At 39.9% G+C, this 22,347-nt stretch overlaps 2 protein-coding genes across 3 annotated transcripts; one reads left to right on the forward strand and one right to left on the reverse strand.

Moving 5' to 3' along the window:
* Nucleotides 1–3,350: 3,350 nt before the first annotated feature.
* Nucleotides 3,351–18,767, reverse strand: DUS2 (dihydrouridine synthase 2). 2 transcript variants are annotated; one of them, XM_084215470.1, is made up of 16 exons: nt 18,649–18,767; nt 18,186–18,325; nt 17,270–17,315; nt 16,498–16,589; nt 15,605–15,648; nt 14,869–14,929; nt 13,748–13,795; nt 13,285–13,350; nt 11,579–11,649; nt 11,108–11,194; nt 10,834–11,002; nt 9,757–9,878; nt 7,291–7,434; nt 6,047–6,134; nt 5,315–5,388; nt 3,351–4,127 (listed from the first exon to the last, which is right to left on the reverse strand). In XM_084215470.1, the coding sequence occupies exons 2-16, from the start codon at nt 18,306–18,308 to the stop codon at nt 3,890–3,892; spliced, it is 1,473 nt and encodes a 490-aa protein (XP_084071596.1). In that variant the 5' UTR covers nt 18,309–18,325; nt 18,649–18,767; the 3' UTR covers nt 3,351–3,889. The 2 variants fall into 2 exon arrangements, with proteins under 2 accessions (XP_084071596.1, XP_084071595.1); XM_084215469.1 differs by lacking the exon at nt 18,649–18,767 and having other exon boundaries at nt 18,186–18,383.
* On the forward strand, nt 18,734–21,150 carry DDX28 (DEAD-box helicase 28). Its single transcript, XM_084215468.1, has one exon. The coding sequence runs from the start codon at nt 18,753–18,755 to the stop codon at nt 20,385–20,387; it is 1,635 nt and encodes a 544-aa protein (XP_084071594.1). The 5' UTR covers nt 18,734–18,752; the 3' UTR covers nt 20,388–21,150.
* Nucleotides 21,151–22,347: the final 1,197 nt, after the last annotated feature.

The raw sequence follows: 22,347 nt of genomic DNA on the forward strand, positions 1-22,347 counted from the left end.
CAGAATACAGGGAGGACAAGTTACAGTTCTCCCCATACCTATGGACCACACTTTGGCAGGTATCATTACAAATACTCTCTGCAGCATCACTATCAAGTAAAAAAAATACAAATGCTCTTTTGTTGGCTGATGGTACCCCTGGGAAAAAAACCCCTCCAGTTGCTTCATAGAGTTCCATAGGATTAACAGTGAAGCATTTTCACTAAGCAAATACTTAAAATAGAGCACAGCTTTCATCAGTATTGACCAAGTATTACATTCACACCAGATTAAAAAAAAAAATAAATTCTGAAAAGTGAAGCTAAATATCCTGCAACCCAGCTGTGGTCTCAATTGCCACCCTATGCAAGAATGCTGAAGTGCAATGGCTGGATTGATAAACACTGCAGAAGACAGTGTGTTTTTGTGCCAACAGTAAAAATACCTGCCACCTTCTGTTTCTGGAAGGTACAGCAGGGAAGAGAAGCACGGCAGAAACTCAGACAGTAACCAGTTGCTCTTTAAAAGCAATGTGAATGTAAGGATTTCTAGAAGGAAAGCGCTGGCCACTGAAGTAATTACTTTCCCACCAGTGCTGAGAAAGGATAACTCTATTTATCATGTGTGTTCCTATCTGTATCACAGGTTAGGATGAATTCAATTATCAAAGTAGTCACACATTAGTTGTAACAGTGTTACAAGGAACCAAAGTATGCAACAGCAAGTCATTAAATTCCAATATTCTGGCAAGCACATACATGTGTGTGTATATATATATATATATATATATATATATATATATATATATATATATATATATATATATATATATATAATATATATATATGTATATATATATATATATGTGTGTATATATATATATATGTATATATATATATATATATATATACACACACACAAGCGCAACATTTCTTTGGTTCTTCCTGAAACTGATCAAAGGTGTCAAATGTTACACTTTCTAGCCATTTGCCAGAATTACAGACCTTCTATATTTAGCATTAAAAGTTCATTCCAACAGAGTGACTCCTCACTCTCATTTTCACAGGCTCTGTTTGGCCTATCCATAGCTATAGCACAGACAACCCCATTAGAGTGTATAACCACTGCAGAGAGCTAAGAAAAGAAAGTGTAACATTGGCAAGCATGTAATAATTTCAGAAAGGATTTGAAAACATGAGGTTATTAGAAACATTCCCGCCCCCCAAGGTTTAGCACCCATTTGATTTAATAAACACACTTTGCAGGCTAGTGTTAACACAGAATTTGTTTCACTCATAGCAAACCATGCAGCCAGCTTCATCCAATTCTCTCCATCAACCAAGCCAAGGCACATATTCTGTAATATGAGAAATAAAGCACCTCCAGGCTGGTATTCATGCAACCTGTGTTAAGGTATCTATCTTCAACTACACTTACATGTAAATGCTTGACAGCATCCTGCAGAAATCTGCTCAGTGATCAAATGAACCCAAGATTTCCACCTTCTCAAGAGCACTGGAACACCAACCACTTACCACAAAGCCATGCTCTGAATTGCATGGAGTCTCTGGCTGAAGGAAGCAATATGAAAAGTCTGCACAGGCTGTACTCCACTAAGGAGGCAGGAGGAGGCACATTCACATCACATGACAAAATACCAAAAATAAAACCCTCAAGGTACAAATACTGTTATGAAGGCCTTGGCTCCTAAATTGAATGATCCTATCTCACTTCTGTAAGAAGTTCAAGTCAGCAGTGACACACTTTCTCCTGAGTAATTTTTTGGGGTTTTCTGGGTCAAAAGAGAAAAAACATTCTTCTCATGACTGACTTATCTATAAACTCATCCCAATCCACTGGAACTCCCCCTGATCCACAGTAATTGCTGCCATACATGCTGTACTTAGGCATCACCATGTGTATTACCCAAAGATTCAATTTTCCTTTTAGACAGACAATGATTACGAGACTAAGCCAGATCCTTCTGTGTGGCAGGACAAGAGGCAATGGGCACAAATTGAAATGCAGGATATTCAATGCAGAAGAAGGAAAAAAGCCCCACTTTTGCTTACCTTAAGGGTGCTCAAACACTGGAATGGGTTGCCAAGAAAGGTTATGGAGTCTCAACCCTTGAAGACGTGCAAAACCCAGTTAGACACAGTGCTGGGAAACCTTCCCTAGTTAACCCTGCTTTGGGAACAGGGTTTGGACCACACAATCTCCAGAGGTCCTTTCCACACTCAAACATTCCATTATTCTATTACATTAGACCCTGCAAATCACACTGGTAGCAGGACCTAAAAATGACCTTTTTTTTATTATCGTGGCTTCAAATAGTTCTGACAAAAGTCAGATATTCCAGATAGAACTTATAATAGGAAAAGGGCTACTTCTGAAATTTCTGATTAATACTGCAAATTTTTTTAGTGCTTCAGAGTAAAATTGTAGCACTAAAATGATATCAAATGTAAACATATTAAAGTGCATTTACTGTAATGTACAAATTGAACAAGAAAAACTTTCTTCCAAAACTGTATAGATTTACTGTAAATTACTGTAATCTAAACAGCAGACATTTTAACTTTACAACCTTGAATATTATCTAATGAGATATTGCTCTTCCTTCTTAAAAGAATGGTGTAATGTGGCACTATCACTTGAGGAAAAGAATCAAAATTTTAAATAGAAAGATTCTTTAAGAACTACAGCCAAATGAATTATAGCTTGTACATTCTTTCTACAAAGGACTTTAGAGATCATGGCATGATACATCCCCATCATTTTGTTTTCAGACCAGAGCTGATAATCTCAAAGATTCCTCACACTGGTGAGGGAAACTAAGCCAGTGTTTCAATAAACTGCTAATAACAGATATCTCTGAATTCTTTTGGCATTATTTTGAGGATTCAGAACTCTAATTTGAATCAGACAAGCTCAGCTGAGTTGTCATGAATTAGACAGGGTCTGTATCCTCTCCTGGCATACAGCATTTACTTACAGTTTACTTTAATAAGAAGTTGTGATGAGGGAAAACAAAGAAGAGAACATGGGTCTTTGATCAAGACCCCTGTAACTCCAACAGCTGATTGCTGACACAAACAAGGTCACATTTCAAGAACATACAAGGCCATATTTGGATGGCCATTACTGCAAGTAATCTACTTGTAGACGAGGACTTTCAAGTTCAAAAGACAAAAAGGACCTTCATTCAACAAAGCCAGTGCTACCAGGCTTGGCTCCAGTTCCTTACTGGAAAGACACAATTGTTAACACCTAAGACCAGGAAAGGACAGTTAATTCTACTGGCATATTTCTGAAGGTAAAATGTAGTAGAAGCTATCACAGAAGAATGTTATTTTAATGCTCGTGTTACAATTTTTAAGTCCTTCTTTCTGCAAAAAAAGTTCTTCTTGATACATGAGAGGTGTAAACAAAGCTTGCAAAACATGCATAAACTCAATTGACACAACCATGTCTACTTTACTACTAATTATTTTCCTACATTGATTTTTCTGATTAACTACACAGTTCCAATACACAGTTACATTCCTCTGTTTGTGGATGATGTATTAATACATCTCTTACCCACACACTGTAGACTTATTAAAAAAAAAAAACAAGTATTGAAACCAATGACAAAATTGCTTTGAAAATACCTGATATTTTAAAAAAGTTTATTATTGGGATTACCTTCTCCATGTTGTTTAAAATCAAGTTCCTAATTATCATCTGAAAGGCACCATAGGGACAGTGAGTGATGAACAGTAAACATCTCAGTGGCATTTTTCACAACTGGGAAATTTATCTGTCTCTGAGAGAATCCAAATGAATTGTGAACAGCAAGATATACAAACAGGTGCTCATTTGTAGCTGCATAGGCATGAAACCTCTAATTTCCATTAATTCCATGCTATCGTGGCATCTTCGGCACATTCATGTCAGAAGTTTCTTCAATAAAATTAGCTTTTTTAATGGAAGGCTCAGCAAGGTCCTCTCCATGGTCTCTGCTAATCAAGGGCTCCTGGTCCCCCCTCTTGCGTTTGTTAATCAGATGATTTTCTCCCTCACAGAGTTTTCCCTCTGGGACACCCAATGTTCTCAGACAGACAATAGCTGCAGCCTGTTCTGCCAGTTTCTTGGACTTGTCCCTGAAGAGCAAGCACACAGAGCACACGTAAAAGTAGAAACTGAGGTCTCTACACTGCCAAGAGACAATTTCCTGTCGCTGATGCAACATCATGAAACAAACTGCATTTGTAGTCATTCCACAGCAGAAAAACAAAACATGTCAGTTCCAGAAATTATTTCCATCTTGCTAGGTGTCAAGTGTTGATGCATCACTCCTGATGCAATATTCCTAGAAAATCTGTCTCTATCAGGGCTTGTCTCTTGAACACTCTCCATGTCAAAGGTAGACAGCCACTGTGTGTTTGCCCCACAGAAAGGTAACTTTTACAAATCTGATCGCTAAACAAAACTGAGTTATGAAGGATCAGTTTTCTTGAAAGAGGCTCAGGCGCAAGTACATTCTCTGTCAGCTGTACAAGTTCATTGATGCTGACAAAAGCAGGAAGTGTTTCGTAATAATAAAAATTCTGTCATTTCTGAGAAAAACTGCCCGCCACACATTTGTGGAAGTCAGTATTTGAAAATATTTTCTTCTCAAAATTTCATATCAGCTGAGCATAACGTCTCTGAATAAGAAGGCTGCAAAGCAGTGTGCTTGTCCTGTTTAAAATGTTCAATGCTGAGCTCTGGCTTTGCAGTTAAATCAAGATCACCTTAGGTGCAAATGCCTCAAAACAACTCCAGTATTAATAGATGATTGCATAAAATACCACCAAGAAACTTTAGAGCAGGCCTGGATGGAGCTGCTAATTAACTGTGATCTCCAAGAACTCAGTGCACTGTCCTCTACTTCACTGAAGACAGACACTTAGTCCTGACTTCTTATTGGAATGGATCTGCTGCAGTGACTGAAGACATAACCTCCTCCAACATTCCCCTCTGCCTCCCTCTTTCTGAACTCATCACATACAGAATGGAACTGGGTCACCTATTTGCTCCCTTTCCAATACAACTTGTGGACTAACACAAAGTGAATTAAAATCTATAACCGTTTATTTGATTATGCCAGTGCTTACTTCCTCTGGTCACATTCAATTCTCAGAAGTTTTTAATCCTTTCTCCCTCCTAGAAGTAGCTTTAGGAGTTAGCTTTTAGCTGACTTTATCAAAGCCAACTGGAATAAACTGAAATATCCTTTTAATGCAAGTTTTTAAGCAACATTTCAGAAACAAAAATCCAGATGAAAAACTCATTAAGGATGGCTTACCACAGAGTTGATCGGTATTTTTGCTCAGCTACTGTTACTACTGAACAGAATAATCTATCCAATGGTCTTTGAACCTGTAGAAAAAAAGAATTAAAAGGAAAGATGTTGTCAAAAACCAGTCATGTAATTTACAGAAGAAACAACATAATCATATTTATACACTCCTTCAATACTCCTTCATATTTATAAAAACAAGGGTAACAAGTAACATAATTCTAAAATGACACTAAACTCTAATTCCCACCACAAATTTCACCATACATATACAACATTAAAAAATTAAGAGATTGTCCAAGTTATAAATATTGCTTTACAAAATAAAAAGTAATCAAATAATGTTCCTATGTAACCAAACAGGCGCTCCTGTCCCATACAGCTCCTATCTGTAACAGTGCGCAAAAACAGAGAAAACATTTCAAGACTTAATTCTTAATTTCACAGTAGTAGTAAAAGAAAGTCAGACATGGGCTCCTATATAAAGACCAGAAAGTTACAGCAACTTCTTTCACAAATGAATCAAAAGCAGACTGAAGGCCTGACTTTGTATCTTTTATTTTCTAATAAAATAAGCTGCTGTTGTCATACCTGTGTGCATTACCATTTCTGCGGCTGCTTTCTGAAAGAGCTACACCAGACGGGGAGGCAGAATTTCTCACTACCTTGAGCCCTAAAATACTTAATTTCATATGAAAGGCAGAGGGAGAGGTTTAAAAGGGTTTTTCATTGACTCACAGTTTCATAAACAGGCTGAGGATGCTTTTCTTTCCTACACCATTCCAGAAGATACATTTTTGGAGTGATCTGTGGTGGATATTCTCGCCTAGACAGAAAAATTTGTGGTCAATAACTGTGCACAAAGTTCTATTTTAAAAAGACAGTGATGCTTTTTGTATTACTTCTACCAGTTATTTGAATTGTAATTTTACAGCTCAAATTATGAAAAAGATGCTGCCTCTTCTTCATTAGATAACTCAAGTAATAAGTGTGACAAAACATCTAAAATAAAATCTATAAAGTTTTCCCGAACATTTACATCCTGTAGTAATACAGCTAAAGACATACTTAGCAGAAAGGAGATTCTGATTAAATATGTGACACAAGAGAGATACAGTTTGCTACTGCTTATTATAAGCACCAATTAAACACTAGTAGAAAAAAGGAGAAGCTGCTTCTCTTACAAAGCAGTAATCAAATGAAAAAAGTGTAGAAAATGTAGGAATTTATTCAGTTATTGACAAAAATTTACAGACCCTCACACATGGCAGGAAAAAAACATTAAAAAAATCTGTATTCAGTTCTCAAGGAGTCAGGTAATATAGCCTCTAAATATTAAAGCATTATGACTGCATTTGTGGAGGATTTTACATATCACACTCTTCTTGAGCTGTTTGATAGGCCTATTAGCAAAATCAGCAAATATGAGTTTAACATGGAAAGTAACAGCAATTCTATAAGCTTCACAGATGATGATTAAAAATTATTTAAAATAGAATTCAACTCCATGAATTAATATTTCAAGGAATAGCTTATGAGTGGAACACATTTAGAAGACGTCAGATGAGCATGTTCTCTGTTTAGAAGAGTATTAAGAAATTTGTTCAGGACTTTTTATAGAAAAATTACGTTTTAGTCACGTTTCACTAAAAAATAATTTAACTCTACATCTTTCTAATACACTTTTCTACATAGAGATATTCTTTTTTTAATTTTCTTTTAGAGCACTCAGCACTTTCAACAAGATAAGTGAGAGAATTAAGCAGTCTCAGGAAGTCTGTAACTAAAGAACATCCTACGACATCCAAATGGCACAGGAAAAGTGGTGATTATGCAATGATGTTCACTTACTGCTTCATAGGAACTCACCCAGTAACTGCTGTTTTGCAAATCATCATTTTCAAAAAACTGTTAAGCACTGTCAACCTCACAGTTATTATTCAGAGATGCAAGAGAGTGAAACACTTGATTTGCATACTTACTTGTCAAATCTAACAGCCATTTTTATTACATCTGGATCTTCCATTTGGTCATCTTCATCTTGCACCTTGGTTTCTAAAGATGTTTTCTTTGCTTCAAAAATAGCTGTGGTTTCTTCATAGAAGTCACCCATTTCAAAGGCTTCACTATTCAAACAGAATTCCTTTATATTAGATTTCAGTTTATAAATTTTTGAATCACATTATGGCAGACAAAGAAGATGTAGAAATCAATTGTGTTTACAGTACATGTTAAAGAGGACAGAGAATGAAGTGGAAGTCTGGCTGTATTCTGCACAGTGACATTACATTGAGCTACAAGTAGGAAAAGAATGTTGCACTACATATGCAATTTGTAGCCTGGAAGTGCAAGCAGAATCAGTCAGAAATACAGGTCCTGCCATGTTCAAGTTATTAGCTCATTTAATAACTTGCAGTTGGATGAATCAGCAAACAAACATCTCCGTGTGACTCCTGGTGCATCAGCTTCACAAGGGCAATACAAGCAAAAAGTAAGAAAAAGAATCTTCTTCTAATTATAGTGATTAAAAGTACTGTAAGCAAAAAACACTCTTGCATCCAAGACCCTCAAAATATCAGATTTTCTGACTTCAGAGCCCAAATTCACAAGCCCAAATAAAGAGAAAAAGCAACCAGAATTTTGGTCAAAAGCAAAAGCGTCAAGCCTTTTTAAATTTCAAACTCATGGTAGGCTGGATCTGCTTTGAAAAACTGAGACTATTGATTTTCTGCAGATGATAATGGCAATAAAACCTGCAGCATAAAAGAAACTTTTACTTTCTGTTATGAAGATGCTGGTTGATACAGGGCTGCTCAATGACCAAATGGATTCTGCCCACAAGGCCACCTCCAATGCTCCAAGCAAAAAAGCAATGACTTTGAAAAATACTAACTTATGCTTCTAAGGGAAGGCAATTTATTACATACTGCTATGTAAATGCTTTGTGGGAAGAGCAGCAGGCTGTTCTCTTGCATTCAGCACTGAGGTTAAAGCTCAAATGGCTGTAACCTATCCTTACCACCAGGAGACAGCAGAATTATGTACTATAATCGTCTGAAGATAAACAGGTGCATTCTGAAAACTGAATGTTCCTCAGTTATCAGGACATGAAACAGGTTGTTCAGAACAGGGGTTAAAAGACCAAGTTTGCTGGCAGAAAACAGCTTCATAAATTTCCAAATGGCTCTCTCTGTCCACCTCTCCTGCACACACATTGCTTTAGCCCATTTTGAAATTGGTATTGTATCACATGTACAAAAACAGAGCTTGATTTTGAAAGCCCCTAAAGAATTGTTAGGCATAGCACATAAACCCCACAGTTTTACACTACATCTCTATCCAGTGTTTATGTGTATGAACTGTGACACCTCTACCTGTGTAAAACTGCTACTTTACAGTATTTATTTTACATGCTACGCATTGCTATTCCTGCAGCACAAAACACCACCACCCTCTGGGCTAAGACTTTATTGAAGTTGCAAAAGATTTGAGTTCCAATCTATACTCTATCTTATTTCCTAAACTCAAAATCTAGAATCAAAATATATAGTCTGTTAGCATACTAAAACCAGTTAAACTCTTTCAGTTGCCAAAATGAAAAGTAAATTGCCAAGTTTAAACATTGTTCATGGATTCCACTGCTCCTTTAAGAATAATGAAGTCTAGCTCCCTTTATATATGACATACAAATTCCCTTCATTGTACTGTAATGTAATTATCATGGACAGAATTATTTCTAGAAAGCCAAAATTGGTAAAAGGCAATAAAATGGCAAAAGGATTGCAGGCATTTCATTCCTCTTGAACAGGAACAGAATGCTGATTAGGATTTGCTAGAAACTAATATATTCTTTTTCAAAATATTTCAAGCTTTCAACATTTCTATCCATTTTCGAACACATTAGATATCAGTTTCAGACTGCTCATTTTATAAAAAATAAAAAGACTCCTCCCCTCCCTTCTATCAGAAGGATAATTATAACACACAACATGGATATGACACATGCAAGCTCAGAGCTTTTTGTTCACTTTGATATGTGTCCAAACCTGAATTCCCCTAATTCTGTGCTAATTCTTTATTAGTCTGCCTATTTCATGGTTTCTTTCAAAATTTTTGTTCTTTCATTTTTGTCTCTCCCACTGAGAAATTTCATCCAGTCTGTTTCAGATATGCAGGATGATAAGATTCTTTAAAGCTACTATATTTCCTCAAAAAGATTGCCATCATTCATTAAGGTGTTCCAGGAATGAAAAGCAAAACAAAAAAATATGTTTAAGTACCAGACAACCCTGATACATGTTTCTGTGTTTCTAAGTGTTCATTTTAAAACAAATATGTTATAAATATTCCAGTAACATTCCTGACAGTGTGAAATGCCAGGCAGTGTTAGACAGAGAAGTGGTGTGCAAGTTAGACAGTTCAACTCCTTTTCTCAAGTCCATGCTTACCAGATCTCCTGCGTGGACTGTGCAGCGTGCAGCTTCTTACCCTGAGTAGTTTCCAACTGTTCTCTTAACATCTGACACAAGCAGTATTTAGTGTTGGTGTAGTGATTGTCATACCTCACTGCCTGATGGAAAGAGACAAAGAATTCAAAATCACACCAAACAAATTTATCTTCTATACTGCACATGGCGTCCTGATGACTTCCACAATCATTTTTGAAAGGCAAGCCACAGTGCAGTTTCCTCAGTAGCATATTCAACACTACCCATGAATGTGACTATAATCTGATTATTTTGGCATGACTTCACCAACTAAAGTTCAACTGACTCATATACTTCTGAAGAAAGAGTTGACCTGTTTACATAATTGACTAGCAAGGCACTGATATTTTAGTAAGTAACTCATTAATAGCAAGCTCAAATTTTAAAAAAGAATTTGAATTGATGACATGATCAAAATTACAGATTTCTGACTAATTTCCTATTATGCCATTAAATATTGTCTTTTGAATAATGGATAAAACTTTATATATTAGATGACTTAGCTAATGGAACTACAGTACTATAATACAGTAATTTGCCAATTACTTTTTTGGCAAATCATTCCCTTTGCTTCCCCACTGTGAATACTTCTTGACAGTATTTGTGAAAAGTAATTAATTTCTAAATGTGAATCTAGGAGCAACTGATTATTTAATACTCCTTCGCCTTTCTGTTCAGTGTTGTAAATTCAATATGATATACTGCATATAATAATCTGCTCAGTTTGTACAAATGTGACTTTGAAAGGGTAGGACTACATATTTTTAGATTTCTTTACATTTTTAGATAGCCTGGTAAGCCTCACAAATATTCCCAAGAAACAAGGGCTAAAAAGCATGTTTTCCGCATACAGATTTCTAAACAAAATCAAACAGAGGAAGCAGGGATTGATTTGCAAGGATCATGTAACATGCATTATGTTAAAATATCCCCAGAACCAAGTCTTTGAAATGAAGAGGAGTTAAGATACTGCAGTAGGACTTGGATAAACAATCCTAAACAATGTTAATTACAAGTAAGATCTTCATAAAAACATACATATTTGATGTAATCTTGCATGACATCCTTCAAGGGACAAAACCCCTCTTTTCTGAAGACAGAGGGGTTCCACATGGCAGCACGAGCAATCATGACTGATGAGGCAGCTGTTGCTTTCTGGAAGGTCTCAATGTCTGCATATTCCTTAATGAAGTCATGTGATCCTCCACTAAAAATTAACAACACTAATATAATTAATCATGGTTCTTTTTCCTGCACTTGGAAATCTTAAGTACAGGCATCTGACCAGAATGAGCTAATTAGTCCAGCTTACTTTGCTATTACTGGAATGGAGACAGCTTCAGATATGGCCTTGATCACATCACAATGGACAGGGTGCTGAGGCCTCTCCTCCTTCTTCCTTTCCAACAAACAAAAAAAAAAAGACAAGACCAGATTTCCTGTGGAATTTATAGACTCTAAACCACAGCAGACATGACACAAGGATTATTGGGATATACTTGTTTCAGCTTATTTATTTTATATTTTGATTTTTTAGCTACAAAGTATGCAAGATAATTTTAGTTTTATTTGGTCTTTGAGAAAAAATATTTAGGAAAAGAGCAGCAAGCAGTTTAATTCCATAATTACTAACTTAATTTCCTAGAACACCAATGCAGTTAACAGTTGAAATCAGAACCACATATTACATTTTGTGTATAGAGGATACTCATATCAGTCATATCATACTGTGGTACAGTCATCAACAAACTAAAAAAATCTTTCTTGCCTAACATCAATTTACCTTCCATGGACTGCAATGGCAGCAATGCCAGTTTTCTCTATCCTCTTCACCAGATTCACAGTATCCTCCACCTTAGGGGTAAGACAGTCGGACATGATTTCAATTCAAAGCAAAAAAGAACTATCATGTGACCATCATAAAAACAAATGCTGGAAGTCTTCTTTTATTAAGAGGGATGTGATCCCTGTCTTTCATCAATAACATAACATGTACAGCCATTTAATATATACTTCAATTAAAGAACTAAATGCTATGGCAAAAAAAAAGAATCAATTTTCAATGCTTCCTTGAACCTACAATTACAAACTTTCTCAAACCAGGTAACATAATACTCTGTAGCAGGAGAATATTTTCCAAAGGTTTTCAGACTGTCAATTGAAAATGACTGGAACATTTGATTAGCAAGTCCTCTATAATGACTACTCTGTAAATTGTAATTAAAATGCTTTTCAGTCAGAGGATACCTTCTGAAATCAACCTAACATGTAATCACACAACTATAAATATTCCTCTCAGATGTGTCTTAAAAATGTTAACCAGCATCTAAAAAATTCTAAGGATATTCTTACATGCCCAGTATATCTTCAAAGAAGTAAAATGCTCTTAAAAAGCAGAAATAAAATTGACACACTAGCCTGCACTAGCCTGTCTTATGCATCTTTAGGGAAAGGGAGAATGAAAAAAAAGCAAATCTTCCTTTCAAAACCTGGAGGAATATCTGTGGCTCATCCCAAACGTATCAGATTCAGTCTGAAAACTGCAACATGTCCCAGCTGGCAAGGATGCAGAGACAGAAGCTCACCTGCTGTTCTGATGGATGACATTATCCAAAACCAGCTTGAAACAAAAAGAAGGAGGTTCTAGGATAAAGGTACCAGTTCTCTAATTTAAGACTTCAGAACCAAAATGATCTTAGACTGGGTTACTGATTCTTTTCACACAAACTTAATTTGTTTATCCCAACACATAAATGACATCTGAACAAAGCTGGCTCAGGTAGAGTTCATCCATCTGCTGAAATATCTGTTTAGGTCATATGCAGTCATAGTATCTGGGAAGTTATAAAATACCCAATTGCTAAATTGTAATAAAATACCAAATTGCCAAATAATCAGTCTTTAAAAGAGAAGGCACGTAATCTCTTGGAGGCTTAAAAATATGTACAGAATTCATCTGAAAAAAAAAAAATAAAAAAAGCAGTAGGGAAGCTACATCAGCTGTAAAAAAAAGATCCTGAAAAAGACAGACCCTGTAATTTCACTGGCTGTTCTAACTGCAAGAACAGGAAAACAGTATGGAAGAAAAATTAGTCTGAAAGAACAGAAAACAATTATCTATTTTCACATGCTACCCCATGTGAAAACCAGGAACTAACAGCATCTACTGGCTGCTCGAGGGTGCTGTCCTACACCCTTTTGTACCTCTGTGACATAAAAAATGATTCAGATGAGAAATTTAGAGGATAAAAGCCTCTGTGCCCTTGGCTATCATAGAAACTGACAAGCCCACAGTCACATTCTTTGTGCACCTGCAGGTCAGATTTAGGCTGGGACAGCATCCCAAACAGAAATTGTAAGTTCCAAATGCTATTTCATAGCAACAGGCGTACAGTGAAACATACTAGAAAAACATATATTCTAACTGAATAGAATATATGTCAGAGCAGTAACAGCTGAACACTTCAGCACAATAATTTATGCTCTTACTGAGGGCAAAATGCGAATTTTGCAGGTTACTGGTTTACAAATTCCTTTAACGAGGGTGGTCAATATCTGAAAAAAAAGAAGACAAAAATCTGATCACAACAGTGGCATTACTAAAACTCTCCTCCTTTCTCTCTTGAAAATAAATTAGCATAATGTTTACTATTCCTCTATAAAGAATCTTTCATGCTAGACAGACTTATACAATGTGTAACCCAAATATTGCACCACGCTGGAAGTTTTTAAACTAAAAAAAAACCCCAAAGTAGCAGTTGCATAGTCCAGATAATGGCAAGGAGAATTAAATCAGGAATATTTATCTATAACCTTAACTCCAGTGTCCTAAACTGAGTATTTCACTCAAGCAATCACAAATTTGCTGTCTATGCAACTCATTCCTGCTGCCAGTAGAGCACAGTGCACAATTCTTCCCAAGACAGTTCCAACCCCACCAGGTGATACTCACAGACTCTATTTTGTCAGGATCAGACAGCAGTGCTGCTCCCATACCTCCCTAGGAAAACGGAGAGAAACTGTTACCCACTAGGCAAACACATTTTTCAACTCAATTGTTTTGTCTAATAGCAGACCACAACAAAAGCACAATATCATATCAAGGAAAAAATGGCAAAATTTAAAATACAGAAACATTACTGAACACCTTGGTGCTACATTTCTTAGACCTGTATCAGAATAATTAAGCAGTAATTCAGGGATCATCACTTTAGGGAGCAGACAGGATTTCAGAAAGCTATTTTTAGCAAACATAGTCATCCATTTTCCCATTTTTCATCCATAACATAATTATGAACAATATTTTAGCTGTTCTTCCAACACTGTTTCATCTGCATACATAGATGCAGAGGCCAAGAACATTTTTGTACAATTTTTTTTGACCCGGAACTATTGCTGGAGAATAACAATTCACCAGCAGTTGTACTCCTGATCTTTCACCCTAATATAAGATGGACATTTTGGTGTTTTTTCTTAATTATGGTTGTGTGGAGCATTTGACATCAAAATGGAGTGTCATGGTTCAATTTATTGATCCTTTATCTCTACACCAAGTGGCTTAACAGCCTTAACAACCAGTTTGAATGCTCTGTTTTAGTCCCAGATACAGGACTAATTTAGAACTGCATGTGTTTTATTATAAAACAAACAAACAAACAAACCAACCAGGTTTTAAGTGATTCATTGTCCTCCCATTTAAAGCCGACAAAGAATTGAATTTGGCTTTGCAGTTGTGACTGCTTTTTGCCATCTATTTGCTCAAATGACAAATTCTGATTTCAATTTTTATTAAGGCTAGACAGAACTTATTTCACTCACCCAACAAATTAATGACTTCAGAAAAATATTAAAAAACCCCAAACACTTTATTCTATCTACCCTTTAAGAACTTTCTAACAGCCTATGTTATTTTACTGAACACCTTCTAGAGTGTTGTTTACTACAAACAATTACATTTAATTTTTCTCTGCATCAAAATTTTACTGCTTGAATTCGAAAACCAGACCATGTATTCCACACTCCAGACCTCTAAGACAGAAAAAGCTCAATTAAGAGTAATCAAAATCCACTTGCCTTAGTAGAATATTCTTTTGGGCATCCCATGTTGATATCAATACCAGCCACATCACTCTCTCTGAAAGAGAAGGAAAAATTAAATTATTTTTTAGCATATTAGAACAAGAATCAAGAAACAACTATCTTTCTGAGTAATTTGTTCCATCATCATTAAGGCTTAACTGAGAACTTAAGGTAAGTTTGAATTTCTGAATTTTTAGCTTCTCACTTATTTAAGTTAGATATATAAATCTTAATGATGGTCTGAAGATCAGATTCTTCAAAGGTTTCAATAACCAATGCTGTGCAGAAGCTACAAATACTCAAATACCTTCTATATATTTAATCCCATATAAAGTATATCCACCACTAAATTCTTCTACAATAAGTAGAAGAACTACAATAAGTCCTATTGAAATTTCCATCAATTTAAATGGAGGCTTTAAACCACCTTTTTAACAGCCATTTTTGGTTTCTGCACAATACATTACTGAAGACTTTAAACCACAAACAGTAAGGGACATTTTCAGGTGTACTGGTCTTGCAGGTTTGCAATACCCAGGGAAATTCATACTGGAGAGATCAAGGACACACTTGCAGTAGTGAAGAGCCATCCCAGCACAGAATTTAAGCAGCTGAACTTTTCCTGATTCTATCAAGAGCTATCATAAAAACTCTTTTCTACGATAATTCCTCTGTACAAAAAATCCCAGACAAACTCATGGTGGGAAGGGGCTGAGAGAAGATGACTTACACAAGTTTAGCTACTGCCAGAGCTCTTTCAGCATCTGCTGAACCCTGTTGGTAAAAGAAGAGGATTTATAATTACAAAATAACATCAAATTAATAAAAAACCAAGGTTGCACATGTGTACAACTACATTTGTTCTGAACATTCAGTACAGACAGAGATCCACTCAGAGGCACACTGGATACTTCAAACATTTACCTACAGCACATAGTGGAGTCAGCGACTTAATGAAAAAAGGTGATATAAAAAAGGATCCAAAGAGGTCTCTCTGCCCTCTTCACCTACAGCAATACCAAGTGTTCTTAGCCCCCCAGCAACAAATATCTATTTTAATGTTCTTAAGAAGCTCCACTAATAACAATTCTACAGACTCTACGAGCAACTACAGTGGTAATGTAGCAGGGCTACATTACCACAGCAAAAGGTCTTTTCAGTATCTAATGCAGTCCACTCATGCTTCCCCCTCCCTCCAAGCCCATCATCTCTTGTCCTACACTGAGTGGTCTCCAAGAGCAAATTACAGTCATTTTCTCTTCAGCAAAGAGAATCTTTAACCCATTTGTGCAATGCCAACGCAAGCATTAATCCTTTCTTATCTATACTAAACAATGCTCTTTCAGTCTTTCCAGTGAGACTGTTCACGGGATAGTGCAAAACTTCAACATGTGATCAGAGATCAGCACAATTTATATCTGCATCCATAAGTTCAGAAATATATCTATCATACCTCTCACAAAACCAAGCTGCTGGAGAACACAGAGGTTATCTTAATCACCTCTTAGGAGAGCTTACAATGAAGAATTTTGATTTGTGGCAACAGCTCAGAAATTCTGCAACACCTTTGGTGTGAAACCACCTCCTTTAACTGTGTTGTTAGAACTGTATCTGGTTTCTTACCATTTGGAAGACAACGCGTTCTCTCTCCCTTTCACAAGTTCTGAAAACAACTCTGTCATTAGGTGCAACAAAGTCCACTGTTTCAAGTACTTCTGTATGAAATGAGAGACAGACAAAACAGACAAAAATTCTGTACAAATGCAAAAATTAAAAAAAGTCATGTGACCATGTCATTTGTATATAAATGAAATGCCATCAAAGTCATTTGATGTTCTTTGGAAAGTATCAAAGCCCAGTGCTGACTCAGCCATAATGAACAGTACTATTTTTGGGAAGGGGCAGGAGGAGACAGGAGATTTGTAGTGAACTTCTGTTTCCCAGCAAGGACACTGCAAACAACTGTTTCTATACCACTCAAACAGGGCCAGGTCTCAAAGATACCTTTTTAAGAGCTTCAAGTCCAGCCTATGGACTTCAAGTTAATTAATGAATGACTAACAGTGAGGTCTTGTATGTGTTGCTTCCTTGTTGCAGTAGACTAAAAGGTGTGTATGTTATCATGCCACAAACAGCTAACATTTAAAAAGACACATGATTGGAAATTGTCTCTACTGCAGTCCAAACAAACTTGAAGTTTAAAACTAGAGCAGCAGACAGGTCTAAGGTAGCACTTCAAAAGCTTACTGTAAGCCCCTAGACACAATTCAGTGAGATTTTATGTACTGATACATCACTATAATCACTAGAAAAATGCTTCAGTGAAATAACTACCCTTTTCTTAACTAGGAAGGAGACTTACTACAGATATTATCAAAAGAAATGCCATACTTACCATTTATAACCCTCTTACACTGCAGCATCTTTATGTCAATCAGCTCCTGAGTAGAAAGGATAAAAAAAACTCAGTGAGTTGAATTGTTTCAACCAGTCAGGTCTAAACAGTTGACCATTTTATTAAGTAATTATCTAGAGACACCAACTTCTCTAAGCAACCAGTACCTCAGCACCCTCTGGTTAAAGAACTTCTTACTAATATCTAATCTAAAGCTCTCTTCTCTTTAGTTTAAAACTGTTCCCCCTCATCCTATCACTATCTGTCCTTGTAAAATGTTCCTCTCCCTCTTTTTTAAAAGCTCCCTTTAAGTACTGGAAGGGGTCAACAAGTTCTCCTCAGACCCTTCTCCAGAGAGAACAATCCCAACTCTCTCAGCCTGTGTTTGTAGGAGAGGTGATCCAGCAATTTGATCAGCACTGTGGCCTCTCTAGATCCACTCTAACAGGTCCACATAGTTCTTGTGCTGAGGACCCCACCCGTCAATTTCAGGCAGCTTAAAAAAAATGTTTAAGAAACAAGGAGAGCAATGCTATGAGTGAAATACATGGAGGCACAGCAGAACTAACCAGATGAGACATCTGACTCTACTGAAACAAAACACAAAAGAAACCCCAAAAACCAAAAAACCAACACCCTACCCACCCCAAACACAAATAAAAGTAAACCTGGAGGAAATTGCTACGGTGTTCTGTCTAAATTACTTGAAGTTACTGAACACCCTCAAAATATGGATTTGCCACAACTTGAGAACGGCTCAGAGAAATGCCTCAAGACATAGAGATTTTTCTTTCCTCATTTTTAATGGAAAACGACGTGTAAAAATAACAAGTCATACAATGAAAAAAGTCCATTTGTACTTTCATTAATAATAATGTTGTCAGATAAAACCGCCTCATCTGCTCCTTCTCCATACCTCACAGTACACGATATCGGCACCATAGTCCAGAGCAAGCAGACGCATTGGCAGTGTCCCCACTCGCACCATCGGAGCCAGGATCTTCTTTCCTCTAAAGCACAGCGGTGTGTTCACCGTCATTCCCGTTGCTGTACCACCTGAAAAAGAGATTCCAGGAGGACTGCCACGGAGTGTCATTTCCCACTCGCAAACACAGGCGTGTCCTTCGCCGGGAAGGGGCGGCGTGTGCCCCGCCGGGCGTGACGGGGCTCGCCGGGCAGCGGGGACCGCGCTCACCCGGCGTGAGGCGCCGGGGGATGCTCCCCGCCCCAGGGGCTCCTTCCCGAGCGAGGGGCCCCGCGCCGCCCCTGCCAGAGCCCCTCAGGGCCGCGACTGCTCCCGCGGTGGCGGCGCGGGGAAGGTTCTCAGCCGGCGGCGGAAAAAGGCGAAAGAAGGGAGCGACACCGCCCGCCGCACTCACCTCCTCGCGTGGCTCCGCCGCGGCTCCGCGGGGCGGGGAGAACCGGGGCAAGCGCTTGTTTCAGGCGTCATCGGGCAGCGCCGCCGCCCCACGTGGGGGCCGCGATGGCGCTGGGCCGGGTCGGGCCGGCGCTCGCCCTCCCGCTGCTGCTGCCGCGGCGGCCGGCGGGCAGCGGGACAGCGGCGGCGGCGGGGAGCCCGCAGCCCCCCGGGGCCGTGGTGCGCGTCCCCTGGGCCCTGCGGCAGCGCCTGCAGCGGGGCACGCAGCGCCGGCGGCGCGAGCAGAGGGAAGCGGCGGCGCCGCCGCGTTCCGGGAAGCTGCTGCTGCGGAGCCGGCGGCCGGAGCTGAGCCAGCCCCGCTGGCAGACGGTGGGCCGCTGGGAGCAGCCGCCGCTGGTGTCGGCGGGCTGGAAGCACCGGAAGGCGTACGGGGATTACTTCCAGCTGGAGCCCTTGCAGCAGGCGGCTCCCGCCTTGCAGGCGCCGCCGGTTGAGGCGGGACAGGGCCCGACCTTCGCCGAGCTGGGCCTGCAGCCGGCGCTGCTGGCCGGCCTGGAGCGTCTCTCCATCGGCCGGCCCACGGCCGTGCAGCGCCTCGCCATCCCCGCGCTGCGCCGCGGCCGCAGCGCGCTGTGCGCCGCCGAGACGGGCAGCGGGAAAACTCTGGCGTACCTGCTGCCGCTGCTGGAGCGCCTGCTCGGCCGTCCCGACGCGGTGGCGGAGGCGGCGGGGCCGGCGGCGCCCCGCGGGCTGGTGGTGCTGCCGTCGCGGGAGCTGGCGGCGCAGGTGGGCGCGGTGGCAGCGGCGCTGTGCGCGCCCGCGGGGCTGGCGGTGCGCGGCCTCACGGGCGGCGGGGCCGCGGGCGGGCTGCGGAGGCAGCTGCGGGCGCCGCCGCCGGGCCCCGCCGTGCTGCTGGGCACCCCCGGCGCGCTGCGGGAGGCGCTGCGGCGGCGCTTCCTGGCCCTGGAGAGGCTGCGCTGGGTGGTGCTGGACGAGGCGGACTCGCTGATGGACGAGTCCTTCGCGGAGCTGCTGGAGGAGATCCTGGCACACGCGCCCCTGGCCGCCGGCGCTCCCGGGCCGGCCGGTCCCGATGAGGAGAGGACGCAGGTGGTGGTGGTCGGAGCCACCTTCCCCGCGGGGCTCAGCGAGACGCTGGCGAAGTTCACTGACGTGGACCGGTTTGTCACCCTCAGCACACAGAGCCTGCACCGCCTGCCGCCTCACGTCCAGCAGAAGTTTGTCCGCCTCAAAGGCCGCGACAAGCTGCCCGAACTGCTGCAGCTGCTCAAGGAGCGCCCATCATCAGGAGGGGCTGTTCTCATCTTCTGCAACAGTGCCAGCACCGTCAACTGGCTGGGCTATATCCTGGACGACCACAAAATCAAGCACCTGAGGCTGCAGGGGCAGATGTCGGCAGCTGCTAGAGCCGGCATCTTTGCCTCTTTCCAGAAGGGTGATGTGTCTGTCCTTGTCTGCACTGACCTTGCCTCGCGCGGGCTGGACACCAGCAGTGTGCAGCTGGTGGTCAACTATGACTTCCCAGACACCCTGCAGGACTACCTGCACCGTGCCGGGAGAGTTGGCCGGGTTGGGAGCAAGGCACCTGGAGCTGTGGTTAGTTTTGTCACCCATCGGTGGGACGTGGACCTGGTACGGAAAATAGAGACTGCAGCCCGGAAAAGGACAGGTCTGCCGGGAATGGACTCTATTAATAAACCTGCACCTAAAGGAGGCTGATTCAGGTTGCCAGGCATTCCCTGGTAGGGGCTTACCTTGAGGCCATTAAAGTGGACTGAATGAGCTGCTGTGTGTAAGGCAGATTGAAAGAATAGAGTTGAGTTTCAGAACCAGGTGATCAGGTTAATTTTGTGCATTGTTCTGGAAGCTGCAGTATTCATTTGCACAGCCATCACAACATGTGGCTTTCCCAAAGGAAACTAGTAAGTGAGTAGTAGAATGCTTTTGGAGAATATTGAAGAATTATTTCATCAGTTGATTTGAGACATAATTTAAATTCCAATCCAAATGAAAGTATGGTTGTATGATATACAGTTCTATGGCATTTCGTTACTGCCCACCGCCATCAGCTAATATTCTTTATTAAAACTGAAAAATTGCTACTGTGGCAGGAGAAGAAACCTGTCCAGTTACAGACACAAAGGACTGAAGGACAAAGGATACTTGATTTTCTTGTGCTGTAACAGTTCATTTAAAGAATTCTAGACCAGATACTTGTAAAGTACAGTGGGAATGAGAAGGCACAATAATGCTTGAGGCTCTTTAAAGGCCTTCATTTGTTACTTTATGGTTACCTTTCACTGAGAAATGGGATCTTGCTCCTTCATATTGTATTAAATAAAAACCCTTAAGTGTTTCCTGTACATTTTTTTTTCTGCGTACTGTGGTGTCATGTACAGTTTCTGAACTGACTGTAAAAAAACCAAAAAACCCCAACCCCTGCACACTGAAAGATGTCTCCTGTTAAATAAAAGTGTGTTGACTCACAGGTTCTAGTGACTCTCACCTAACAGAGTGAGAGTAGGATTTCTTTTGAATGTTGTGCCTTTGTCCTATTTTGCTTCAAACCAAAAGAGTTGAAGTGAGGCTGAGGTTATTTCATATCTAGCTGCTAATTTGTATCCATGGTAAATAGTCACACAAATAAGCATTTTAGCTCTGAATTCTGTTGCAGTTATTTGCCACAACCCTTTCTCTTGGTGGCTGTTTTTCCCATGCTCTCCACTTTAGGCTATGCAGTCACTGGGAATGTAGAAATGGTAGATTTCTACATTATGGTAAATGAGAAGATCACAGCATTAGATCTAAATCTAGTTGCTAAGGAAATAATTCACTGGAGCTATTCTCCAGAGTAAAAGTTAAACAAAGAGAAAACTTGTGCAGATAATCACCCAAGGATCAGGCAGTGACTTTATCCTATTGTACATGTGCTCTGTTCATATTGCACAGTTAGGGGGCTCTTAAAGGAAGTTACAAACTGCAGTAAAATTATTTAATACAATAGCTCCCAAGTTTTAGAAATATAGTGAAAGAGTGATCCATTTGGAGACTGGAAACCCATTCATTGCATGGACAGCAAATAATTTGTGGTTTAACTTCTGTAACTCACATTTTTGCAATCTATGAGGAGTGCAGTCTGGATTGCAGCGCACAGAAATACTGAATTAGACAACACAGTGAAATAATGAAATTCTTCCAGCAATTTGCTTCCTACTTTTGAAGTAATATGCACTTCATGTAAGTTACAAGTAATAACCTTGAACTTGGTACAATGCCCTTACCTTTTGTTGCTAGGGCACTGTTGATCACAGCAGTTTTTCAAAAAAACCCAAACAAACCCTCACCACAAATTTCAGGCATTTATATACTAAAGTAGCTAATAAAAAGCCTTGGGTAAATAGATTCACGAGAACACCATTTACCAACAAAACCTTTTGTAGACAGTGCTTTCAAACAAAGCCACAGTTTTTTAAGCATACATTGAGAAATACCACTTTCATATTGTTGCTCACCAAGAGACAGTTGCTAGAGCCAGTGATTAACAGCAGTAATTACACACAGGAGCACACAGACACTCACTCTGGGATGTAAAAGCTGATACAGAGCCACCAAATGCAGACAGCCATATTGCCCAATAGGTAAATGCTACAGCAAAGCCTTCAAGGGGATTTAGAGACGT

The sequence above is a fragment of the Fringilla coelebs genome (genome assembly GCF_963513975.1).
Source record: "Fringilla coelebs genome assembly, chromosome: 14".
Taxonomy (NCBI): Eukaryota; Metazoa; Chordata; class Aves; order Passeriformes; family Fringillidae; genus Fringilla; species Fringilla coelebs.

Excerpts from the sequence above, each read along its gene's own strand:
- DUS2 (XM_084215469.1), bottom strand. The coding sequence starts at position 18,365 with ATGACACTCCGTGGCAGTCCTCCTGGAATCTCTTTTTCAGGTGGTACA. Across the intron at positions 13,796-14,868 it reads CAAAAGAATATTCTACTAAG|GGAGGTATGGGAGCAGCACT; the intron begins GCAAGTGGATTT and ends CCGTTTTCCTAG. Across the intron at positions 11,195-11,578 it reads GCCATTGCAGTCCATGGAAG|GAAGAAGGAGGAGAGGCCTC; the intron begins GTAAATTGATGT and ends TTTGTTGGAAAG.
- DDX28 (XM_084215468.1), top strand. The coding sequence starts at position 18,753 with ATGGCGCTGGGCCGGGTCGGGCCGGCGCTCGCCCTCCCGCTGCTGCTG.